This window comes from Psammomys obesus, unplaced genomic scaffold, assembly GCF_907164565.1.
Source record: "Psammomys obesus unplaced genomic scaffold, mPsaObe1.curated_primary_1811, whole genome shotgun sequence".
NCBI lineage: Eukaryota > Metazoa > Chordata > Mammalia > Rodentia > Muridae > Psammomys > Psammomys obesus.
Genome location: NW_026586550.1, coordinates 7900123 through 7925026, shown reverse-complemented (window position 1 = coordinate 7925026; position 24904 = coordinate 7900123). Strand labels below are relative to the sequence as shown.

Below are 24904 nucleotides of genomic sequence, written 5' to 3'. Positions count from 1 at the left end.
AGGAAGAAAGAATAGAAGAGGAGCTGAGCCAAAGGACAGCATGACTTTGACAAAGTTGGTTATTTCACCACGTAAGAGCTTGACCTCAATTTTCTTCAGTGACGCAAGCACAGCAGTTGACTTTAAGTCACTACAAGCCTATTACACTATGGGACCATCGTGTCTTGAAGCCACTCAAGATATACTTGAGAACTCAATGTCTTTGAACCATACCACTCATGATAGAATGATTATAGTGATTTCTTATGGAGTATTTATGGCTTTAACACAAGGCTGCAGACATTATGTTTTACAATTATTAAGTGAAAAAGAAGAAGCCAGTTGTATGTAATGCATTCTGTCCAGATGGGAAACTCATGCTTAAAGAACATGAAAACAATACTGAACATTATATTACTCAAATCCTGGAAATTTCAGCACCTAGATTAAAGACTAGATCATTAAGTTTCAAAATCCACCCAGCTTGACAGCACCCTTCTCTTCTTAAATGAAGGTATTAAGGCATGCGTTTCCATTTCCTTATGTTTTAAAATAATTCTATCCTAGTCTAAGAGGCAGGAGCAACAACAGCAAAATGTTGCTACAAGACAGAGATAAGGGACTGGGGAGACAGCTCAGTGGGTAAAGTGGTGGCTGTACAACCTCGGGGACCGGAGTGTTGTTCCCCGGAACCCACATAAAGCCAGGTATGGTGATGATGCCTCTGCCCAGCACTGCCCAGGAGACACACTCATCTTGGGATCCCAATGGTCAGCAGTGTAGACAAAATATCAAACTTCAGCTCAATAGGAGGCTCTCTCTCTCAAAAAAAAAAAAAAATACAGTGGAAGCTAAAAGAGCAATAAAGGAAAACACCCAATGTCAACCTATGAACTCCGCACATACAATTATGGCCATGAATATTGGTGGCCATTTAGGCAGAACAGCAAAACAGCTATAGGACTCATGGAATTGGACCCGCCAGTTGGCACAACCAAGATGGATATGCCTTAGAGAGGCAGAGCCCCAAGGACTATGTGTCCTGAGGACTTCAAGTTGTTATGTAGCATTCCTCCTCTTGTTGCCTTTGGTCTTCACATCTTTCCTAATCTATGAATTGTATGAAAATTCTAAGGGGGCTCCAGCCCCTCCCTGGGCAGTATCATCGGCACATTCAATAATAGTGCTTGATCTTTTTCAAGTATTGCTGCTGGAGCAGATTTGTGATTCATCCATCACCCACAGAAAGGACTTAGAAGTGTAGATTGTTAGCAATGACCACAGCCCCTAGAAAGAATTTGGAGAAGTAGACTGTTATTAAGGTTAGGTTAAGATATCTTTATTAGTGGCTCTGAAGTAGAAAATCTTAGAAAGTAATTTGACGTTGAGGAAACAAGCACAATGGCAGCTGACAGGCACTGGCTGATGTAACTTTCTTGCTAAAGCTGGGCTGGTGATCAAGATGATGATTAATTACTTTTTTCTTTTTTAAATAATTAATTTTATTTTATGTGCATTAGTGTCAGATCCCTTGGAATTGGCATCACAGACAGTTGTGAGCTGCCATGTGGGTGCTGGGAATTGAACCTGGGTCCTTTAGAAGAACAGACAGTGCTCTTAACCCCTGAGCCATCTCTACAGTCCCGATGATTATTTTCTTATACCAAATTTTGCCCTCAGCTTCCTGGTATGATTAATATAAAATTGTTAATGAGTAGATGTGCACCTTGAGGATTTCAAGTAAAAAATAACTGGTTTTATATAAAAGTTTATATTTGTTATTATTTTAAGATTTTTTTTAAATATTTTTATAAGATCACTTTAAGATAAACAATATAATTGATCCTTTGTTTATAACTGTAAATTGTAGCCTACCAGTAAAGAGAAACTGGCTGAGAAAATTGCTTGCATATACTTTGCTATTCTATAACAATTTGTTTAATGTATGTGCATTCTTAGGAATAATTTGTTTTCTTCTCCTGTACATAAAAGGTTTTTCATAAGAGGAATTAGGGAGCATACTGTGTGTGTGTTTGTGTGTTTGTTTGTTTGTTTGTTTGTTTTTTAGTCATTCACTAGAAGAAAAATAGAATATAGTCACATTGTAATTTTTATCATTCTTGTTGGAGTTTTGCTCCATTCACCAAATGTATGTAAATGTATATGTGGGGTGTTTGAAGCTTTGCTCCATCCACTAAAATTTGTGTATGTATATGTATATGTGCAAAGCGTGTGTGTATGTATGTATGTGTATGTGTGAAGTTGTTTGAGCGTGTTGAAGCTTGCTTCATCCACTAAGTGTGTGTGTGAAGGGAGGAGGGATGTATGATTCTTCTCCTCATTTTTTGCCAGCCCCCAAAGAGTTTCACCTAGGTCACAGTGTATCAAGCTTTATTCCCTCAGGGAAAAGTCTGCTGAGCAATCAAAAATCCCCGATTCTATGCCTGGCCTCAGTTTATCCTAACCTGATGAAGCTGACCTTCAGCACATGCACACACAAATACACATGTGAATTCCTCCCCACATACACACACAGAAACAACAACCTTAGAGGCAGGTAACAATTTTCAGTAATAGCAGATCCAAATACTATACCAAAATTGAGTGTCTTAGAGAAACAGGGGTATTTTTTAATTTTATTTAATATTCAGACATGCATATAATGTATTTGAATCAAATCTACCCCATTCCCTCCCCTTTCAATTTCTCTTATCTCTCCCACCACTTTCCCTTCCCAATTTCATGTGATTTCTCTTTTAAACAACAACAACCACCACCACAACCACCATCTGAGTTCACTTAGCACTGAATATAAGTGCCTGGTGTAGGACCATCTAGTGGAGCCTGGGGAGTCTCTCCAGGACCACATCTCTGAAGAAAATGGACTCCATTTCCCGTGAACAGCCATCACTTGCCAAGAGCTGCTAAACAGGGGCAGAACTTCATGAGCCCTTCCCCCAGTACATGCTGGGAGTTTGGCTGGCTTGATCTTTTACAAAAGTCTTGTACATGTAGCTCCAGACACTGTGAATTCATGTGCAACTGAGCTACCATGCCCAACATATACTCTTGCTGCAGACATCTACTTCCTCTGTCTCTTACTAGCTTCCTTCTTCTTCTTCCACAGTATCTGTGAGCTTTGGGAGGAGGGGGTGTGATACAGACATCCCATTTAGAGCTGAGCACTCCACAGGCTCTCATTCTCTGCACGTTGACTAGTTGTGGATCTCTGTGTTACTCACCATCTAAGTGAAGCCCATGCCTGGTCCCATTAACTGGGGAAAAAAATGGTGGCTGGCTAAGCCAACAGCCCGACCGTATTACTATGCTAAATGACATAGTAACAAACTGCCCCTACGTTTTCATCTCCATACCCACAGACTGTTACGCCTCCGAGCCTCTATCATCAAAGTTTATTTTTGTAGTAGAAGGTGATAATACAGAAACCCGCCAGTCAGCATGCAGAGAGAAAGAGTATTGCTAACAGTCTCCTGTTCTTGGCATGAAAAAACTCTGAATAGGGGAGAGCTCTGTGCACTTGGGTGTGGCCTGGGTGGCATGCAAACACAGCACTGAATTGGATGCAAGTTATCTTTATCATTAAAGAACAGGATTATATAATATCAAGCAAAAACAGAACCACTTCATGTAAACACAAACCCACATACAAACACAAACATAGCCTCAGTCTAACGTTGCCTTTAGAGATGATTAGTTACTCAGGGTCTCAGACACTTCACACACACACACACACACACACACACACATACACACACGCATACATAAGCACATAGACACACTGTGGTTCAACATAAAAGTTTAATATAAAGCTAAAATAGCTGCACAAAAATACAAGAAGAAAAGTTTGAAGCTGTTAGGGTAATTAGGATGAGGTTTAACATTTTACTTTTCATGAATGAGAACTGCCTAGTATGAGCATCCTTCAGGGTTATTGTTATGGGTCAGAGATAAGCAAGAGTCCCAGAAAAACTGCAAAGCATCTTTGGGTCATCACTCAAGCAAATTTCTGCTGAAGACTGGGAGCCCATGAGATGCTGGCACATGTTATGAAGGGTCCTTCCTTCATAATAATAATAATAATAATCCCTCCTTCCCTCAGTAAAGCAGCAACTTTGAGCTTCCTAAGACAAAGAATGTATTAAAGGTGTTTAGTGTTTTATTACAAACAAGATCGTTTCTGCAAACAGCAAACCCTATTTTTGTATGTGACTTTAATGCTTTCTAGAATATGATTTGGAAGTGAAATGGACTGTGCAAATGGACAATGGGACTACTGATCCAGGTCACCTAAGTAACTGAATCTTAATAATCCCCAGACTTCACACCCTACTTACCCTATAACAGCCTCTCCCGTGTTAAATAGGATGATCAGTAGTACATATGGGCAGTATTCTGTACAGATAGCAATTGTAACACCATCACAATAGCTGCGACAGTAGCAGTGGTTAAGAGCTACTGCAGATGGACCACCCATGTGTTATTCTAAACATACAAATGGGTGATCTCATTGGCATGTCCAGCCATCTTCCACCAGACACACAAAGGACAATGTCACTTCCCTTCATGGGAGACCCCACTTCCTTTTTCCCACACATACCCGATGCAAAAGGTAACCAGTAGTAGAGAGTCTGTTTATGAAAATCTCTCTGTAAACCATTGTTGCTTCTGGCTCTGCTTTCCCTGAGTCATCTTGATTCATTAGACCCTCCGTATCCTGATAGAGGAGCAGCCTCTGGCAGACAGCAGCCTTGGCAGTCCCTGGCTGAGTCAGCTTCAGACTGGCACCCAAACAATTCTAAAAGCTGGCTTTGCCTCCTGGACAATCCTACCACACAAACACATGACTCTAACAGCCTGCACTGACTGCAGCCCAGCTGCGTGCCAGCTGGATGTGGGTCATCAATCTGCCAGGCTGGACAAACCAACCTTTGTGTGTAGATCGATCCCGAGCAGATCACATGCAGGTGAGGCTTGCTTTGCTTCTAATAGAGTGTGGGTAGCTTAGTGGTAAAACCTGCCAGGCCTGAACACATAGCTGGAAAGACAGTCCGTAGCAACACATGCTAGGCCACGATTCTATCGTTCTTCTTACTGGAACAATACACGAAGAGAAATATAGCCAGACTAAGTTCATGGTCATTGTCTCGTGTGTGTGTGTGTGTGTGTGTGTGTGTGTGTGTGTGTGTGTGTGTGTTACAAACATTTGGAGGCCAGACTTGAACCTTATGTGTCATTCACTAGAAGCCATCATCTTTTTTTTTTGACCCAGGGCTCACAGACCAGGAGAGACCAGAAAGCCAGAGATCTGCCTGTTTCTAAACATATCTACCACATCCAGTTTGTTTGTTTGTTTGTTTGTTTGTTTGTTTGTTTGTTTGTTTGTTTTTCACATGAGTGCTAGGCATCAAACTCAGGTTCTCCTGCTTGCAAGGCCAGCCCTCTACCAAGTGAGATATCACCCCCAAACTTCTCCTTGTACATTTGAAGCACCAGAAAGGTAAAAGTTTCCTTTATATATGCCAGATGGTGGCTGTCCTTGCTGGCTTCTTCCAAGTCTACTTGAAGAACCCAAAGCCATCGTATGAATGGATGTCATAGTACCCTATGGCTGAACTGATGGGGATTCTGACACTCCCCCCAAAAGACACACTCTATGAGATGTGTCCCATAATGAAATACTTTGATTTGTCATATATGGTTCACCCATTCATGGCCTAACGAAAAGACAAAGATCACACATAGGAGCAAAATAAAGGTGACAGCTAAACAGACTTATCCTAAACGTCAGACCTTGTTAAAAACCAATATCTGACAAAATACCTATCTAATTCAAGTTAATTACACTGAACTATAACTAAGAATGGAAGTGGAAGAAGGAGAACATGGACATTTGTTAATTAACTCAGTCATTTCATGATTCTAATGCTAGAAGCAGGCATCACTGTTTCAAAGAAAATGCTAAGACCCAGAGAAGCCAAGCAGGACTTTGGCACATGGGTCTGTAAATAGCAATCTCTCAGCCAATTCCTTGTCACACAGCCTCCCAAATGCAGTACATTCACTTTCCCAATAAGACTATATTTGTCAAATTATAAGGAACAATGAAGATAACTGAGAATGAAGGTCAGGTGTCACAAGGTTTATCTCTTTTCACAAAATCTTACACAAAAGGAAAGAGCAAAGAAAGAAAAACAGCATCCATTAGCCAAGACACAGGGTGACATAAGCATGCCTAAAAATAGAGAAGATATATCTGATAAAAGAGTTCTGAAGTCTGACAGTTCCTTTTCCTTCTCACTCAACCTACGTATGTTCAGTCACCTAACCACCTACCTACTCTCTCCCTGCAGCTCACACCTACCTGCTTATGTGCTTGCTTCCTCCAAAATCATATGCCCCTCCACCTAGATCCTCAAGATTGCTGAAATTGTCTGTCTTGATGAGTACCTGTGAGCCTGTGTAACAGGGGTGTCTGTCTAGCTAGACAAGCTAACAGAGATTGCAGGAAGGCTGTGGTGCTCATTTTTGAGCAATGTTTTTAGTGCCACAAGCTGGATGAAAAAAAAAAAACACACACAACTGTTTTCTCTCAAAGTCCCAAAGGACTTTGTACAAAAATCAAGGTGTTAACATAGGTGAAGATCCTCTTGAAGCTTCTGTGCTTTTCTCTGAGCTCCTGACAGCAGCGTTTGAGCCTCATTATTCTGGGCTTGTAGCTGCATCCGTCCAGCCTTTGCCTCCACTGTCAAATGGTCTTCTCTGTGTGTGTGTGTTCTCATGAAGATACTCTTCACATAGATTAGTGTGTGCTCTCCTCCAGTATGACCCTATTCTAATGGATTGCCAGCTAGCATCACATAATTCCAAAATAAGGACATTATTAGGGAGTTCTGGCTATGAGAACATCAGTGTACCATGCACAAGTACAAAAATGAGTGCACTGACTGCTACCATTTGCCAGGTGAAAAAGGCAGTCTACCTGACTGGTCCTGATCTTTGTATAAAGCTGATGAGTAGCTTTCTATCCTGACAGTGCACAGTCTGAAGAGACTTGCTACTTTATTCCATGCACTGAAGACTCTCATGAGGCAGATCTTGCCTCAAAAGCAAGTGCTACATGGAGAACAATATCAAGTATGGCTGCCAACTTGGGAAAGACCCTCGTTTCCCTGAACTGTGTGTATAGGAGCTTCCTGCTGCTGTGTTCTAGAAACTGGGAAACTCCTTATGTCTTTTCCTTTCACAAGTTGGAAGATAGATGGGTGGGGTCTTTCCCTGGGAGCAACTTCCTATTTTAATGCAGAGTAGGGGCTTTTCTTTAATGGCATCAGTCCCCTCAACAATTACAACCTTTTCTTCACCTTGTTGCCATTATAGTACATTTCCTCTAAAATTTCTACATTTTATATTTCTTTCAGCTCCACTTGCTGTTTTTTTTTAAATTGTAGACCTGCATAAGACTAAAACTAATAAATAATAACCATGCTAAAGACTCTGATGCTGTCCTAAAATTTCTTCCACTAAAGAAACTAACTGGGTCCATTACTTTTCATTTGATCTCATGCACATTCTTAGGGCATGGGCAGAAGACAAGTAGGTTCTTTGTTAAAGTATCACCTGAATGGACTTCAGCCCAGTTGCTCATAAAATTCTTATTTCCTCCTGAATCCTCTGAGTCAGGCTCCCACAATCCACATTACTCTCAGCACCATATACAAATTTCCAGGCTTCTACCAGAATGGACTGTTAAGCTCTGCTTACATTTTTCTAGTCCAAACTTCCAAAGTCTTCCACATTCCTCAAACAAACAAACAAACAAACAAACAAACAGTAAAATTCTTGACAGCAACAACTCTATTTCTCCTGGTATCAACTTCTGTAAGTTACATTTTTGTGGCAACTTATGGTAGAGCTTATTTTGGCTTATGTTTCCAGATGGCTAGAGTGTCACAATAGTGAAGAAAGCATGGCAACAGGTGCAGGAAGCCTCTTAACCCACAGGAGCAGAAAGTGAACTGGAAGTGCAGTCCGACTATAAACTCTCAAAGCCTGCCTCAAGTGATACTCATGTTAGACAAACCTTACATCATTTGACCTACATCCATAGCACCAGCTTTGGTGTTAAATAGATGTTCCAATGTCCAAGCAAATTAGGGTAACATCTCTGTATCCAAGATACAGCTCTCATTCACCCTTTGGGCTATAGATACTGAATATATATATATCCACGCTCACTTTTAAATTTGTCTTGGTTTAAACAACATAGTATGTGGTCATACTTTGTTAGTTTGTTGACTTTTATAGCATGCTTCCTGTTTTGATTCAGAATCATGGAGACATACCCAAGCCCACCTGTCCTTTCCATCCTTTCCATTCCTCCTGACAATAAACACCATTTCTATTGTCTCATATTAAACATCTTATTCCTGCCTCTGAGATTGCTCATGTTCTTCTATCTGACATATTCTCTTTCCATTACTCTTCTCGTATAATTATTTCTGTGTCTGTAAAGCAACCTCTGTCTTTATCCAGTCACATGGATTTCTCTTTTACATGATCTTTGCTTTGCTAAAACAGGGTAAGTTGGGAAAAGTCTGTCTTCAGAGATGTATTCCTTCCTCTCCAAGCAGTCTGGTATTACCTGGCTACAATAATGTCAAACAGGTCTTCGTTCTTCAAAGATGGTATATGAAAGGAAGCGTAAGTATAATGTATAATCTATATGTCCATGCTTTTTCACAAAAATTTTATTCACTTCTAAGGAAGTTGCAAGAATAGCATCTTCCTTGTCTGAACTTTTGCTGGAAGCAGGCACCTATTACCTTTCTCCCAGTATCCTTGCAAGACAGCCATCTACATCATGCCTAAACACATCTTTTGAGCCTACTTCTCCATGTAGCTAGGAACTTTGATGGACAATACTGTGCTACAGTGGCTTTTACAGTAAGGTGCCACGTGCATCAGAGTATTTAATGTGCTTTTGAAATCACTTGTTTAAAAGTCTAACTCCAGACACAGCTGAGTCAGTACTTGGAGCAAGGAGGGGAAACTGTACATTAAACTGCTTACAAGTGTCCAGGGGAACCTTATGACCACTGAGGGTCATGAACACTGTTATGAGGCACTGGGTCTAGACCTAGAGTTGAGCTCCATCTTCTTCATGGATGGACAGTCACTTCCCTTTTATTCAACGCAGCTCTTCAAATACAGAAAGTGTTTCTCTACACACTTTCTCTTTAATACTCACTTGTAATCAAGCTGAAAAGTTCCATACTCTAAACCAACTTGATTACTGTCCTCTGGATCTTTAATTACTTTTCAATGTCTCTCCCAAAATATGGCATTCAAGATAGTCATACATTCCAATATGAAACAGGTAGAGAGCTAGAAGGTCCCGAATGCCTTTACGAGATACTGCCAGTTATGTGGTGAACTATTCCTTTACATTCCAGCTAAGTGATCACAAGGCAGGCCATCTCAGCCCAAACCAGTCAGCATGAGGGCTTATGGCTTTATAAGCCTCAGCTGATTAAAGAGGCACATGAGGCTGACTCCCTCCTTGAACTTTTTTTTTTTGGGGGGGGTGGCTTTGCTTATATGCCGCATATATAGATTGGCAATGTATTCCTTTGTGTATTGTCTGTTCCTGTCCTGTCTTTTATTTTAACTCACTATGGCAATTGCTTTGCCAAGAACATGCTGCCTACGCACAGCATCAAATTCTCACACTGCGTTTCCCACTTTACAGGGGAGGAGACTCTACTTAGCAGTAAGGACCTTGCCATGGGGAAACAAAGGGTCATTCCACTTCCTCATTTATTTGTGACTTAGCTTAATCAACATCTTTTTGGAAGATAACTATTCATTTTGCAGACATTTTAAAAACTGGGTTGAAAGAGCTAAGTGCCTGGGGTAAAATTCAAGATGAAGGTGAAAAGACGTGAATTTTCAAAGCTCTACCCTGGATCTCCTGCTGACATTCTCATTGTTTGCTTTGTGTTTCTCCTAGCCTAGAGGTAACAGTGTCCCAACAATGATGGACTGAAATGTTAACTGTAGACATAGAATAGTAGGATGAGTATGGAGGTGGCTGTGAGGGCATACCTACAAGTGCAACACTAGGGCAGCTGAGGCAGAAGGACCTCAGCACTAACTATACAGTCAGTTCAAGGTCAGCCTGTCCTATCTAGTGGCATGCTAGGAAAAGGAAGTGCCTGTATTAATTCATATATCGTCAAGAGAAGTAACAAGCAGCTGTCCCAAAATGAGTGCCCAGAATAGGACCAAGGGGAGCAATTTGGAGCGGAACAGGACTAGATAATGAGTCTGCCTGTTGAGAGAGGATCTATATAGCACATATGCACAGGCAAAGCTAGCCTTCATGTCTTCCATTTTATATTATTTGATATCCCCAAACCAATGTTTATACAATTATCTAAAACTTTAATGTTAATTCATTATTTATAGCATTTTAGTCCAAACAGCTGAGCTTCTCACAGATTCGGTTAATTTAATCAAACTCCATGCAATTATAATTTAATTAAAACTACATATGCATAAAGTTGAAATGCTGATATTCAAATCAGTTGAATTCACAACAAGATTAGAAGAAATGCAAACGATTAATTACGGAACCAAATTAAAAACAAAATTTAAAGCAATTTAATCTCTTTTTCTGTCTAGCATGTCACCATGACCCAAAGGTCATGAATCCTCAATGTCATACAGTGGGTGGAAACCCAGAGATTCAAATCCAAGTTTCTTGACTTCAAATCCACAGCTTGTTTATCTGAAGGTCCATTCCAGGACCTTCAGTTGTTCACTGTATCCATTAAATGACTTTCACCAAAACCCAACAAACTTTTCCTCAACAATTATGTACCAGTGAGGGGATCAAAGCTCCCGTTGTGAATGAAAGAGGTCTTGATTCTGAGACTTAGTTGGTTTAGCACCTGAGAAGGGCCTTGAGTGCTGTACTCCTCTGTAAGCTCTGAAAGAATTTGGCCTCTACCTTGTTAACAGAAACATGTTTGCTCATTATTTCAATGCCCTACATTGTTCTCAAACCATCTCCATGCCTAATAAAAATAAATAAATAAACATACAAAGTGCTTTGCAAGTTACATGTCAGCATTTTCTTAAATGGGAAGGAAGTCTTCTCTGTTTCTTTTTTTATTCGAAGTTTTCTGTAACTAATTTTAAATTTTTTCTTAGGCAAAAATTAAGCCTACTTTCTCAACATTAAACTTTCAGTCTCTCCATAACCTATGATATAGTCACTGGTCCTTCTTCACAGTTTATTTTCCCTTTTTTAATCATTGGGACCTAGAGCTTTACACATGCCAGACAAGTATTCTACTATTGAGCTGCATCTTCTGCCCTTGAATTTTTTTTGGAATAGGGTCTTACTATAATGCAGTGTTTAGTTGTAATTATTACCTTGGCACAATCCAGAAAAATAAGGTCAATAAAGGATTGTCTAGATTAGGCTGGGCTGTGGGCATGCCTGTAGGGGATTGTCTTGGTTACTTTGAGGCAGGAGGACCCAGCCCACTGTGGGTGGCATGATTCCCTAGACAGTGTAAATGTAGAGATGGGCTAAGCACAAGAAAGCATGTATTCACACACTCTCTGTTCTCCATTGTAGACTGGATGTTTCAAGTTCCTCCCCTGAAGTGACAGACGATAACCTGGCATTGTAAACTTAATAAACCTTTCCCCATCAAAGTGTATTCTGTCACAGTAACAGGAAAACAAAACTAGGACACGCTGTAACCCAGGCTGGTCTCAAACTTGTCTTCCTACATCTTCCTCCTCAGTGCTGTGATTTTAGGTCTGTGCTCTCATGCCAAGCTCCCGAAGAGATGTTTAAACCCTAAATAGGGAAACAGACTGATTTTTAATGAGCAAAAGCCACTCCTACTTACCTGGTTATTTATTTATCAAATCATTTCCAAAAATTTTTGCAGATCTCAGTGCAGAAATGGGCTAACCTAATTCACATTCCACATAACTCTTTCCACCTTCACCACCAGTATTCCCAGCCCATGGCCACTGCCCTGCAGAGAAATTACCCACTTCCTCTCCACACAGACCTCCTGCTGCTCCATAACCCACCATAAGTGGCACTCCCTCATTCACCCTCTCTCTAACTCCCAAATTATATGACATTCCCACAACCACTATGGTGGTAAGTGTATTATACTAATGTGTAGCTTACCCAGTAAAACCCTAAAGTCATTACAATTGACAATCCGGAGCCATGTGAACTTGATACACAATCTATAAACTTTAAAAGCAAATGGAAAGTTCTGTGTCATGAGGATAGAGCCTTTCCAAGCCCATCTGGGATATTTGGGCACAGCTCACCTCTCATCCCTACCACCCACAGACATAGAGACTGTTTCCTGAAAAGATTAAGTGGGCACAATGGGACATACTCACTGCAAATCGGACTTGGCAGTTCTCCTCTCCCAGGTAGCAGAGGTCGCCTGAGACATTGGTCTCCAGCCAAAGGTGTTCCCCATTCACAGCATTCTCCTGGAAGAAAAAGATCCACCCACTTCAGTTTTCTCTTCAGCATCAAGGGAAGACTTTTTGCTCTGAATTTTTATGCAAAATACTTAGTGATTCTGAGGAGTTTAAATATTCTTCATGGGATCTTCAAAGACACTGCTGGAGTAGACCCTACGGAAATTCCAGAAAGGGAAAATAGTGTTTGGGACCTCTGATTTATAACGAAAACCTATACGAGATCTATAAAGACCTTGTCTATGGATGCATCACCTTGAAACATTTTCAACAAGGAAAAGACAACTGTTTTTGGCTCTGTGTAAAGACTTATTTACCCAGACCCCACACTGTTGATGTAATGACACAGGAGACTAAAATTAACTAAGAAGGAGGCTGATAATATTAAAATCCTTCAGGTAAGACTGGCTGACAATGCATTCATATTTACGTTGCCTCTCTAGAGCTCAAAACACAGCACATTTCTACTACTCCAAACATATTGCTAATTCGGTGAGGCCTTCCACCCAATTAATTCTAAATTTTACAAACAGAGTAATTTGTTTGCTTCCTAAAATACACACTTATGTTCGTGAGTGGAGCTGCTGTGATGTACAACACAATGAGCAACAGGCCCATTTTATCCATAAATGTGTGGAGCGCAATGGGGAGGCGGGCAATCATTTGGTGTTTAAATATAGCAAATTGAATTCCATGGTTTTTTTCCTGATAGCCACTTTAGAGAATGTGAATTTATATACTAATTATATATTCTTTTTATTTGCTGAGAGGATGGGATATTGAGAAAAACACTGTCGTGGACTAATCACAAAGGGACATGAGACTAACACCTACAGGGTTTATAGGAAAAGTCCTGTTGTTTTATTTTATGACATCAAGGGTTAGCAGTTATCTTTTGATGGGGGATGCTATGGGCTACACTGTGCCTCTGTCCCCAATTCATATCTTAAAAATCTAAACCACACTGTGATAGTATTAGGACAGGGACTTTGGTAAGCAGTAAGGTCAGAAAGGATGGAGGTTTCACTATGGGATCAGTGCCCTTCTAGGAAGAAACCCAAGAGAGTTCTTCCTTTCTCCACAGGCATGCCCTGAAAAAAAAAAAGCTACCTGAGGTCACAGCAAGAAAACAACTACCTGCCAGACAGGAAGGGGGCCCTCAGGAACTCAGTGTGCCAGCACCTTGTCCTTATACCTTCTAGGCTTGAAAATGCTGGGAAATCAATGTCTGTGGCTTAAGCCACCAAGTCTGGCATTTGGTGATAACAGTCTGAACAGGCAACAAAGGATGACTTCAATAAAGAGTTTCACAGAATAACTAAATAATTTAGAGGTCCATCTTGGGATAATTCACTCTAGATGCATCCACACAACAGCCTTCCCAATTTCAAGGCTTAAAAGAGAGAAGCAGAGATGTAGACCAAATGTTTCCAGCATGGAGAGGGAAAGAGTGCCAATTGTCTTGTGGTTGGTTGGTTGGTTGGTTGGTTGGTTGGTTGGTTGGTTGGTTGGTTGGTTTATACAATGAATACATTTTTTTCAGATGCAAATAGAATACATTTTCCCTTCAGAGTAAAGGGTCTCAAATGATTTCAGGCAAGAAAATCCACAGGCCACATTCTGACCTAAGATCTAGATGCTTCAAGATCCAAAGAAATAAACCTCAAAATATCAAGATGAGAAGTGAACATGTGGGGAAAGTAATCAGGCATATAGATGTCAAAGGCTCAGAGAGACCCTGAAATGAGGATATGCCACACCCAACCCCAAGTGCCTCAAAACCATTCCTAGAGTGGTGCACATGTGTGATACCAATAGTGTTGGGGCAGGAGTCCTGATCAAGTGTTCAAGGCCAGCCTGAGATATGCAGTGAGGCCTTGTCTCAGATTACAAAACAGAGCAAAGGTTCCTAAAATGAAAACAAGGCTGTTGAGAATGATCGTCACCCACTACCAAAGAGCAACTTTTTTTCTGATTTTTTTTCTTTTCCTCAATAATATTGTCCTTTGGTGAATAATGCTCAGTTCACACATAGATACTCAGTTCACACATAGACTTTCACATGAAAGTATACCTCTCTTCTTGTTGTGGAATACTAACAGAACAAAGGAAAACTAGACATAGGGCTGAATCTTTAAAGTTTTTTAAAAATAATAACATCATTAGAGAATAAGATACAAAGGCAGTTCTTTACAAGATATCATAAAGAAATCCATGCTCACAATCTAAAACACTACAGAGAAGTTAACATCTGACTTTATCTTCTAACCAGTTATACGAAAATACCATTTTCATTTTCTTGTTCATCTCATTCAGCAGACATTTGCTCTTCAATGCCGGCACTAGTCATGGGCACGCTGTGATATCTCACCATGGCAAACTGACTAGAAAAGTTGGAAACTAAACATGACATCATAACAGCAAATACTAGAGGAAGGACTTTAGAAGAAATGCGGCCAATGATTTTAAGGAGTCCAACATAAAACTGTTCTCATGGAGCGAGTGTCAAGAACAACCTATAATGGGCCCATAATGGAGTCCTGGAAGGGCAGAAAAGCTCCACATCCCTGGCTTACCAAAGGCCAGGAATTCCTGGGCCTCAGGCTTCTTTGCAAGCTTTCAGAGGCTTGCCAGACTGCTACTTTCAGTTAGGCTCATTTATGGATGTGAACTTAATATAAAAGAGATGGACCTTTGGAAGGAAAAAGAAGGAGCCTAATGCATCCTGTCACCATCTAGTGCACTGGTTCTCAGTTTGAGCTATCTACTCAATGGCCTGGTAAAATCTTAAAAATATGTGGGTATATTCCAGAGAGTCTGTGCCAGTGAATCTCAATAACACTTGTATATAATAATTGCTCAAAGGTCCTGAGGTGGCTCTAATATGCTTTGGAGTCTATGACCCAAGAGACCTCTTTAAGCTTTTAGGTAATAGATTCTAGAGCATGTCTGTGAGACAAAATACGACACTGCATTCTTCTCTGTCTTGTACAGTCACCAGAAAATAAGAATAAGAGAAACATGGCATGAAGTATCTCTGATAATTTTAAGGAAAGAAACAAAGTCATAAGTCCATACACGCAGATCTGGAGATCACTGTGAAAAGCCTGAAAGTGACGGAAAGGAAAGCAACATATAGAAAAAAAAAAAAAAAAGACAAAGTACGGGGCCAGGTGAAACATGCCTGTAATTCTAGCACTCGGGAGGCAGAGGCAGGCGGATCCCTGTGAGTGTGAGGCCAGCCTGATCTACAAAGCAAGTCCAGAACAACCAAGGCTACACAGAAAACCCTGTCTTGAAAAAACAAAAAACAAACGAAAGAAAAAAAGACAGGGTAATACATTCATTGCTTAAATGAGTATGCTTACTTTGAGAAACAGTTCATAAAAAAATAGTTCTAATGGAAGAAAAAGATAAGTATATACCTATCTAAAACTCCTCAATGGGTAAAAACTAGTTACAAGAACTACAACACAATAGAATGTTGTACTGTCAAGAAATACAAATATGGAGATGGGCCATTTACAGAACTTCACGGTATAGAGTAAAATTCAGAACTGACTTGCATCATAGTTATAGATACACATAGAAATAAGAGCTGAAAACAACTAAGTTTACCATTTGTTGAGTTCTTGACACACATTTTCATTCTTCTCCCTCTAGAGGGAAAGCCCAACAGAGAATTCTTACATTCTGTCTCTTCCTTTCCACACCATTAAGACTGGTTGAGCCCAGTTCTAGGTGTTCTTCCTTCACATGCCAATACTGTTTTCCAGATCACCAGTGATGTCACATGGCTGAACCCAATGGCCAATGATCAATCTTCATGTGCATTAGCAACTTCAACATTGATCCAGATGCACTTTCTTCTTCTCTGCTGGGTTTTCTGATGCCTCTGTGGTTACTCCTTCCCAGTTTCATTGGTTGGATCTTCCTGTGCCCAAATTTTCAACGCTGAGGTGTTCTAAAGCTCAACGTTCAGATCTTCACTCTCTTCTATCTACATTTGATCCTTAAATTACTGCATTGAGTTCTCTCTCAGCTTTACTACTCACTAATTGTTAACTTCAAATTATTTACTCAATATAACTGCTTTTTTTTTTAGCTTCACTAATAAACTATTGTCCACAGCATCTCTTTGGGAGATCCAATAAGAATCTCAAATTTTTATATTTGCAAGAACTGGATTTCCTCCTCTGATTTGTTCTTGTCTTTTCTCTGGATTTTCAGTAAGTGGAATTTCCATTCTTACTATTTTGGCTGAAAACTGGGAGTCCTTCTATAGTTCTTTCCTATTTACGGCCAATCTCATTAAATCATAATTTCAAGATGCATGTGTAGCCCCGTTACTACTCCCCACTTCTACAATTGCACCAGCTTTGGCTTACAATAACTCAATATCCAACCACAGCTGGTGTCCCTACTTCTGTCTCCACTCCTGGTGTCTATTTTTCAAAACTACTGCCACATCAGCAGTAGTTGAGATGAAAGCCTGGGACTTTCTACTGTTCTGTGGCTATACACGCATCAACCTAGGGAGCTCAATTTGGAGACCTTCACTGAGGTGAAGCTGAGGTCTGATGAAGTAAGAATGTCATGGTACACCAGAATGAAGCAGAGTTGGAGTGTATTAAGAAGAGACTTTGATGGTCTGCAGCACAGAGATTAACAGAAAGAGTGACACTCTGAGGGAAGGACAAAACATACCTGAGTGTAGACAGGCTTCTCAAAAGAGGCTGGAGCTGAAGTATTTTAGCAAGAGCCATAAATATGTCTTGATTGGTCTGGTCTGGTTTGGTTTTGGTTTTTCCGAGGCAGGATTTCATGTAGCCCAGGCTGTCCTTAAACATGTACATAGCTCAAACATACTACGTTTAAAACTTTATCCACCTGCTTCAACATCCCAAGTAAGCCACCAAGCCTTGTGAATATACGTGATTTTGGTGGCTCTTGACTTAATCTCAAATAGTTGCTAAGAAACTTTATTCTTCCCTTTACCCCCTTCTCAATAAAATGACACTACAGGAGTACTTTGGGTAGGATTGAATAAGGTAAACAATTTAATAAGGTAAACCAGGGGTTGGTCACAGGGTTGCAGAAGAGGATTCTTGTGAGATTTCACAGAAAACTGAAGGTGTGCTACTGGGAAGAGAGAACGGTTATATGTAATGGTCATACTCACTTAGGCCTTAAACATGGTTTACTCTGATGTTAACACCTATATTTGTAGCATCTTTATATTAACAGAACATTGTCTCTATGTCAGCAGCCTTCAGAACTAACATTAACTGTGTTGGAATTTTTGACTCAGCTGGAAAGAGACTTCAACCACATTCCTGGGCAAGTGGCTACTTTTCCTTCCCATGTCTCCCTAATTTCCCATTTATATCTAGCTTCCAAATATAAGTCAGATCAAGCGGCCTTTCTACTCATTCGCTACTCATGTGGATGCAAGAACCTTACATAGTCCTTGGGTGTTGCTCCGTAGTTTTCCTGTCTGTAGGAAGTTTTCCTATCTGTAGTCTCTCAATTCTTTTTCTCCTCACCTCTTCTGCTATGCCTCCATCCAGTGGCCAGCTTACAGATGCCCTGTTCTCCTGGCTGCTTCTCAAGTCAAGTCCACTGAATTTGCTGCCCTTTGCTTATGTTTTGCATAGACCTGATGCCAGTATTGTGTGCTCCTCATTTCATCCACATCTTTGCTCAAGTATCCCCATCAAAAAAATGGTTCAGTATATATTTTTTGTCTTTATCAAAATTCTTTTGCATTTATTATTTATTTTTTATCAAAATTCTTTACCTTTCTCTAGAATATACATATATTCTCTAGACTAATTTTTATTGGTAGTTTAGTCATCAGGTCAAGAGTTATTTTCTCAAAAGGTCCTCAATGACCCATAATCCAAATCAAGCTATTCTGTTAGTTGCTGTCATAAATTCATATTTCCTTCCCATTACCTACCTTAATTGACACTTATTTATATATTGTCATAATTTTTATTAACATTTCCTTTCGTACTAGTTCTAAGAGTCACAAAAGTTTAAGTTTACAACAACTAAATTACTGCCTGATAATCAGAAAATTTCAATATATTTTGGAAAACAAAAACCACAAATCTTTGAAGAAATGAGTATACAAATAAATAAATAGTTTTAATTTATTTATACAAATAAATACCTAGTTTTATCATGACCAACCAACAGAGGCAGAAAGGACTAATTACCGCTATGTTCTGTGAATTAGTTTGAGGTTATAATTACAACTAATGGAAGCCCAGCATAGTTGAGGCATGCAAGAGAATGATGACACACTCTTACCTAGACTAACTGTCCCAACCCCTCTTTTCTCACTATATATCTATCTTGTTTGCATGATGACACTCCAGAAGCATAACAGCTTTCAGTGAGTTATAAACATTTGTCTAGCAAATTCCCCAACCACAGGATAGTCAAGAGATTCCTAAATCACAACTAATGTCAGAGGTGAGTGTGGTCCTGAGGACTCCTGAATTCTGAATAAAGAATGCTTGGGCAGTGTGAGCATTAGAATGGACTAAACAAATGAATGCCTTTGGCTTACTGTGTACACTTCTCCTGACTCCTTCTCTAGCTATGAGCAGGAACTGTTGTAAAGTGGATAGACTACTTAAGAGCAGTATGATTTAGGATCCTCTCACTTCCTTAACCCCAGTTTATTTATCAGTAAAATTATAAAAATAATTATTCCTCTATCCCGGGATCACTGTGATATTGCAGTGCACAAATGAAAATATGTCAATAGTATGTACATGATAAGGAGTTAATAGGTATTCTTTTCTTTTATCATGCTGCTATCACTTTCTGGTTTTTCTTCTTCCTACTCTATATATGCTGGCATTATTCAAATTCCTCTCCTTGCTCAATTTCATCAAGACTGACATTCACCAAAATCATTTTGTTCTTTTTGAACATATAACTACATGTTATTTTCCAGTCTGCCTGCAGCTAGGGGCGGCCATGAATCGAAGTTCTAAGCAAAAGAACAGAAGCAAATGTTCCAGACAGGGTCCATCTCCTCTCCCACAAGTATCTCCGCATTGCTTCTGCCATGCTGGCTTATTGGGGTCATCAGCCATTAGGATAGTTTTAGAAACCTTCCCAATGTCAACATGACAGTCGATATCTGTCCTTGAATAACTGTGAAAAGAAGTCTAGTCCCCATGCAACCACCTAGAATTGTGCTGGTCTGAGGCATGAGTGAGAGATAAATAACTTTTATATTATCGCATTACACATCCAAGACTCTTACTCACAGCAGCCCACTTTATCCCCAAGGAATGCAGACATTTCTTTGTTCTTGTTTTTGTCTAGGTTTTCTTTTATGTCTAAGCCTGTCCCCAAGTTTCTTAGTATTCACTAGACAGCAAATCTAATCAATTCCCAGTTTTTTCTTTGAACTCTGGTACCTGCTCTGACTAATTTTACATTATTATACATTCAGTTCCCTTAAAATATACCTATGATTATGCCCCTCCATGGCTTTGAATGCTTATGTGATTCTCTGTTATACATAAAATGAAGTCCAGACTCAATATGGCAACCTAGACCTTCCATCAGGCCTGCCAATCAGTCTGCCCTTAACTTACCTTATTTTTCTCCATTATTACTATTCTTTAATAATATCTTTCTAGTACCATATCTTATTGCTTATCCTGCCCATGTGAGAACATCTTTCTTGCTTCTCTTTAAATCTACCTTGAAATGACATCTCAAATACTATGCATCTCACAAATTCTCCATTCCTAGAAAACAGAAAAATAACAACCTTATTTCTAAGAGATAGAGCTTTTTTCCTGGTCTTTGGAATATGAAGAGAAATCTCCCTGAATACACACACACATCTGTGATCCCCAGCATGTATATTTATATTTACACAATATATGTATTTACTTAAGACCATATATATATATATATTTGTATATTATATTTATAAATATATGACCATATATTCAGAAATAGAGATATGACTTGCCCAAGTTTTGAGAAAGTCCTGTAATGGTTACAAATAAAAAGATAAAGACCGGGGAATGTTACAGGTACACAAGCAGGGGCTACGCATAAGATTATACAAATGTAATTCCAGCACCCAGGAGTCTAAGACAGGAGGACTACTAAAAATTTAGGGCCAGTCTGGCCTACCTAATGAATTGCAGGCTGCTGGAGAAACGGAGACTCTGTTTCAAAAATGGAAGCACAAAAAGTAGTGCATATGCACCATAAGCAAATAACCCACAGAATCAAACATACATGATTTTAATTTTTTTTAAAATAACTGTAGTTATAAATAAAACACTCTTCACAGATATCCATGCAAAATCAAAAAATTTAAATGTGGATTGCCTGAAAACCTGCACGTTAGGAACAGGTGATGAACTGCCTCGGGTGGTGCCCACGGGGGCTGTGCAGAGGATGGCTGCCGGACACTGGAAATGTGTGCTGAACACACTGATGGGCTGTGCCATCAGCACACGGGCCACAACGTAAAGCCTGAGACTGAAAAAGAAAGGGCTGACGCCCTCATATGATCACACTCTTTCGCTTCAATGTTAAATGACAGCATTTGGGGCTGATCTGTGAAACAAAACACGGTACTAAAACTGGGCGTCCCTATTTATTCGTTTTGTTTTAAAGTGATTCCTAAGCAATCTACATTTAATTTATGGCTCACATCTGTTTCCACTAAAGAGTGTTAAACAATCATTTTTCTCAGTGTCAGAACATTTGGACCAAGACAGTTACTATAGAACTGAGGAGCAAAGGTGTCTGTGATTTTTCTGAGAAACCAACTGATTTTGGTTGATACTGGATACAAAATTGACACACCCCACGAATGCCTAAAAGACAAGCCCTTGGGCTGTGCTGAGAGGGAGTTTCTAATCTGGTTAACTGTGGTAGAAAGACCCATCCAAAATGTCAGCACACTGATTCCATGGTCTGGAGTTCCAGACTGAATAAAAAAGAGAAAGTGAGCTGAGCACAGAATTCATCTCTCTGCTTTCTGGTGTAGACACAGTTTGACCAGTTGCCTCACAGGCTAGCTACCGGCCATCCCTGCTCTGGTGGACAAGACCCCTTCTTGAACCACAAATGAGAATAACCCTTCCTTAATTTGCGTTTGTCAAGAATGTTGTTGCAGTAATGATAAAGAAGATAACTAGTACAGGACTTTATGCCAAACTACCCTGATCTCAGAAGGACAAGAAAGAGGGCCAGTCAAAGCAGATCAGCCCCACACTGGAATGGCTATACAAGACCAGAGGTGTCATTGCACTTTCTTAAGAGGCGCTTTTCTCATTTTCTCACAGCCTAAGGTTTTTGAAGTAGGGATGAGAGCTGAAGAGCTATGGGAAACAGGGCGGGCTGTGGTGTTGGTACCCAGGCCTGAAACAGAGCACAGGTTTCCTAGGCTCACAAACAAAACAGGCTGGCATGAGAAGACATGCAGAGATGCTCACATATGCAAGTGTGCACACGCCCATGTTGGCATGCACACACAGGCACGCATGCACACAAAAGCCCCAGCTGCTTCCTGGCTGTTCATTCAGGGCTCTAAAGATAAAGTGACCTAATTTCATAACCTAGTTTAAAGCAACTCTGGTTCCTTAATGTTCTCCCTGAACTGAACTATGAGGCAATGTACCAACTGTGCTGGGGACAAAGCACATCTTTGCTTAGCGTCATCAACTAGAGAAAGGAAAACTGGTGTGAATGGAGGGTTGCTTTTGTTTGAGCTGAAGTTCTGTCTCTTAGGGAACACTGGGTGGAAGGATGTGGTCTAGTAGATAAATAAAAGAAAGGTGAAACTAAAGATGTTGAGCTTAAGATTGACATAAGATTCAAAGACGAGCTTGTGGATCCGGGTCCTGTTCCCCATCTCCCACACTGGCCTGTGGATTGCTCCAGGTACCTTATGAGGCAAAGCGTAGTTATAAAACAGTGATGACAGAAGAGAGAACCACGTCCAATGTTGTTGGCTACACTCTTACAAACAGAGGAGAGCTTTCACTGTAAATTGAGTCACCTTTGCAGAGGAGGCACATGACACTTAAGAAGACAAATATGATCTCTGGCACTGACATGCTTCTAAATGGGCTAACTCACTCGAAACTGAGAGCTTGGATTCCAGCCCAGGAGATGAGAATAGTTTTGGTTTCTATTTTGAACATCACTTCCTCCCTATTCTAGTAATTTAGCTTGTTCCCTCCCAAACTGGGTTGGATGACATGTATCTTAATGGGGTCAGAGAGAACAGCCTCCACTGGTGGTCACTGGGAGGGTGAACAGAGGCCACTATTAGGAGTGGGAAGACTAAATCTCTCCACATGCATAATTCACTTCACTGGGCTGCAGTAGGAACAACCTGAAAGGGAGGTCACTTGGCATTGAAACAGGTTGTATTTGCTTCCTTTGAGTTGCCTTTGGAGTCAAGTCTAGCAAGCTTTTCAGGAAGTAGAGATTATCTGAGTTCCCATCAGTTTCCAAGGATGAGTTCACTTCTTATTGACTGAGCATAGGAGTTATGATCAATTCATGCCCTGGCATCATTGACCAGGCAGCCCTTACGTAGTCCTGCACTCTCTACTTTGAAGAGAAAATGAGCTCTTCAGTTAGCCAGAGACCTAACTGAAGGACTCAAATAAGTCAAACAAGAAGCACTAACTGGGTTCTGTTTGTAAGACAGCTCACTATGAGCAGAGGAATGCACACAGTGACATGGATGAGGGAAATGGCATGAGTAAAGAGATGATTGGGGCCTAGAGGAGGGAGACGGACCAGGAAACAGACAGAGACAGAAAGACAGAGCCACACTGAGAGAGAGGGGCTACAGGAAACAACAGTCCATATGTTGGGTTGAGCCTAGTGGTCGCTGTTGTCCTTAGGAGACTGGGGCACCTTATTGAAGTCTGATACTTCATATCCTCCCAAGCCGCTCTTCAAGTCCACTGATAGGGGAGGTCCTCCTCCCCTTCCATTTGACCCTAGCTTATCAGGTCTCATCAGGACTGGCTGCATTGTCCTCCTTTGTGGCCTGGCAAGGCTGCTCACCCCTCAAAGGGAGATGGTCAAAGAGCCAGCCACTGAGTTCATGTCAGAGACAGTCCCTGTTCCCCTTACTAGGATACCTACTTGGACGCTGAGCTGCATCTGAACAGGGCTACATCTGAACAGAGGTTCTAGGTTATATCCATGCATGGTCCTTGGTTGGAATATAAGTCTCAGAAAAGACCACTGGGCCCAGATTTTTTGGTTCTGTTGTTCTCCCTGTGGAGCTCTTGTCTGCTCCAGGTCTTACTATCTCCCCCTTCTTTCATAAGATTCCTTGCACTCTGCCCAAAGTTTGGTTATGAATCTCAGCATCTGCTTTGATGCACTGCTAGGTAGAATATTTCAGATGCCCTCTGTAGTAGGCTCCTGTCTTGTTTCCTGTTTTCTCCTTCTTCCAATGTCCATCTTGTTTGCCTTTCTGAGTGAGGATTGATCATCGTACACAGGGTTCTCCTTCTTGCCTGGCTTCTTAAGGTGTACAGATTTTTGTAGTCTTTTTTTAACAATTTAATTATATATCCCTATTGAAGTCCCCTCCCTCAACTCCCACCAGTCCCACCTCCCTCCCTCGTGTCCCTTATCTCCTTACCCCAATCCACTGAAAGGGCTATTTCTCCTCCTCTGCCATCTGCCAATAGCTTATCAAGTCTCATTAGGACTGCCTGGATCCTCTTCCTCTGTGGCCTGGCAAGGCCTCATCACCAGGGGCAAATGGTCAAAGAGCAGGCAATTGAGTTCATGCTAGTGACTGCCCCTGCACCCCTTACCCGGGTACCCACATGAAGACTGAGCTGCCAATTGGCTACATTTGAGAGGGGGACTAGGTCCTCTCTATGCATGGTCCACAGTTGGTCTATTAGTCTCTGCAAGCCCCCCTGGGCACATAAATTTTTACCTTTGTTGGTCTCTTTGTGGGGCTCCTGTCCCTTCTGTGTCATTCTATCCCCAACCCATTTTCCACAAGACTCCCTGAATCATGCCCCACGTTTGGCGGTGAGTCTCTACATCTGCGTACATTCCCTGTTGGGTAGAGTCTTGGGGGCCCTGTGGTAGGCTCATGTCCTATTTCCTGTTTTCTCCCTCTTTCGATGTCCATCTCATTTGCCATTCTGAATGAAGATTGATCATCTTACCCAGGGACCTCCTTGATTAGCTTCCTTAGGTGTACAGATTTTAGTATGATTATCCTATCTTATAGGTCTAGTATCCACTTATAAGTGAGTACTTATAAGTACTGTGTGTGTCTTTCTGGTTCTGGGATACCTCACTCAGGATAATCTTTTCTATA

At 40.7% G+C, this 24904-nt stretch overlaps 1 protein-coding gene across 3 annotated transcripts in view; it reads right to left on the bottom strand.

Moving 5' to 3' along the window:
- Dgki (diacylglycerol kinase iota) overlaps nucleotides 1-24904 on the bottom strand; it is a 466379-nt gene that overhangs the window by 263714 nt on the left and 177761 nt on the right. For all 3 annotated transcript variants that reach the window (XM_055602146.1, XM_055602148.1, XM_055602147.1), the window contains exon 3: nucleotides 12445-12540. In XM_055602146.1, the coding sequence (XP_055458121.1) occupies nucleotides 12445-12540 (96 nt within the window). The remainder of the gene's footprint in view (nucleotides 1-12444; nucleotides 12541-24904) is intronic.